This window comes from Penaeus monodon, chromosome 22 (genome assembly GCF_015228065.2).
Source record: "Penaeus monodon isolate SGIC_2016 chromosome 22, NSTDA_Pmon_1, whole genome shotgun sequence".
NCBI classification, from domain to species: Eukaryota; Metazoa; Arthropoda; class Malacostraca; order Decapoda; family Penaeidae; genus Penaeus; species Penaeus monodon.
This window is the reverse complement of record NC_051407.1, coordinates 27560154-27560372: the sequence shown is the minus strand read 5'-3', so window position 1 is coordinate 27560372 and position 219 is coordinate 27560154. Positions and strand designations below refer to the sequence as shown.

At 53.0% G+C, this 219-nt stretch overlaps 1 protein-coding gene across 2 annotated transcripts in view; it reads left to right on the top strand.

Annotated features, from left to right (window-relative positions):
- Positions 1-219, top strand: part of LOC119587064 (lysosomal aspartic protease-like) — a 16396-nt gene that overhangs the window by 6156 nt on the left and 10021 nt on the right. For both annotated transcript variants that reach the window (XM_037935813.1, XM_037935812.1), the window contains exon 3: positions 23-146. In XM_037935813.1, coding sequence (XP_037791741.1) covers positions 23-146 — 124 coding nt within the window. The remainder of the gene's footprint in view (positions 1-22; positions 147-219) is intronic.

The following is a 219-nucleotide window of genomic DNA, read 5'->3' as shown; positions in this document are numbered from 1 at the left end:
CCTATTATCCTTTTTGCCTCAGGCCCAGTACTACGGTCCCATCTATATCGGTACCCCCGGCCAGTACTTCAAAGTGATCTTCGACACAGGGTCCTCTAACCTGTGGGTGCCCTCGGAACAATGCTCCATTCTCAACCTGGCCTGCCGTGAGTAGGGGCAGAGACACGAGGCGTTTTGTGGGAAGCTCGTGGTGGCTAAATGTGTTGTCCTTCTTGTTAA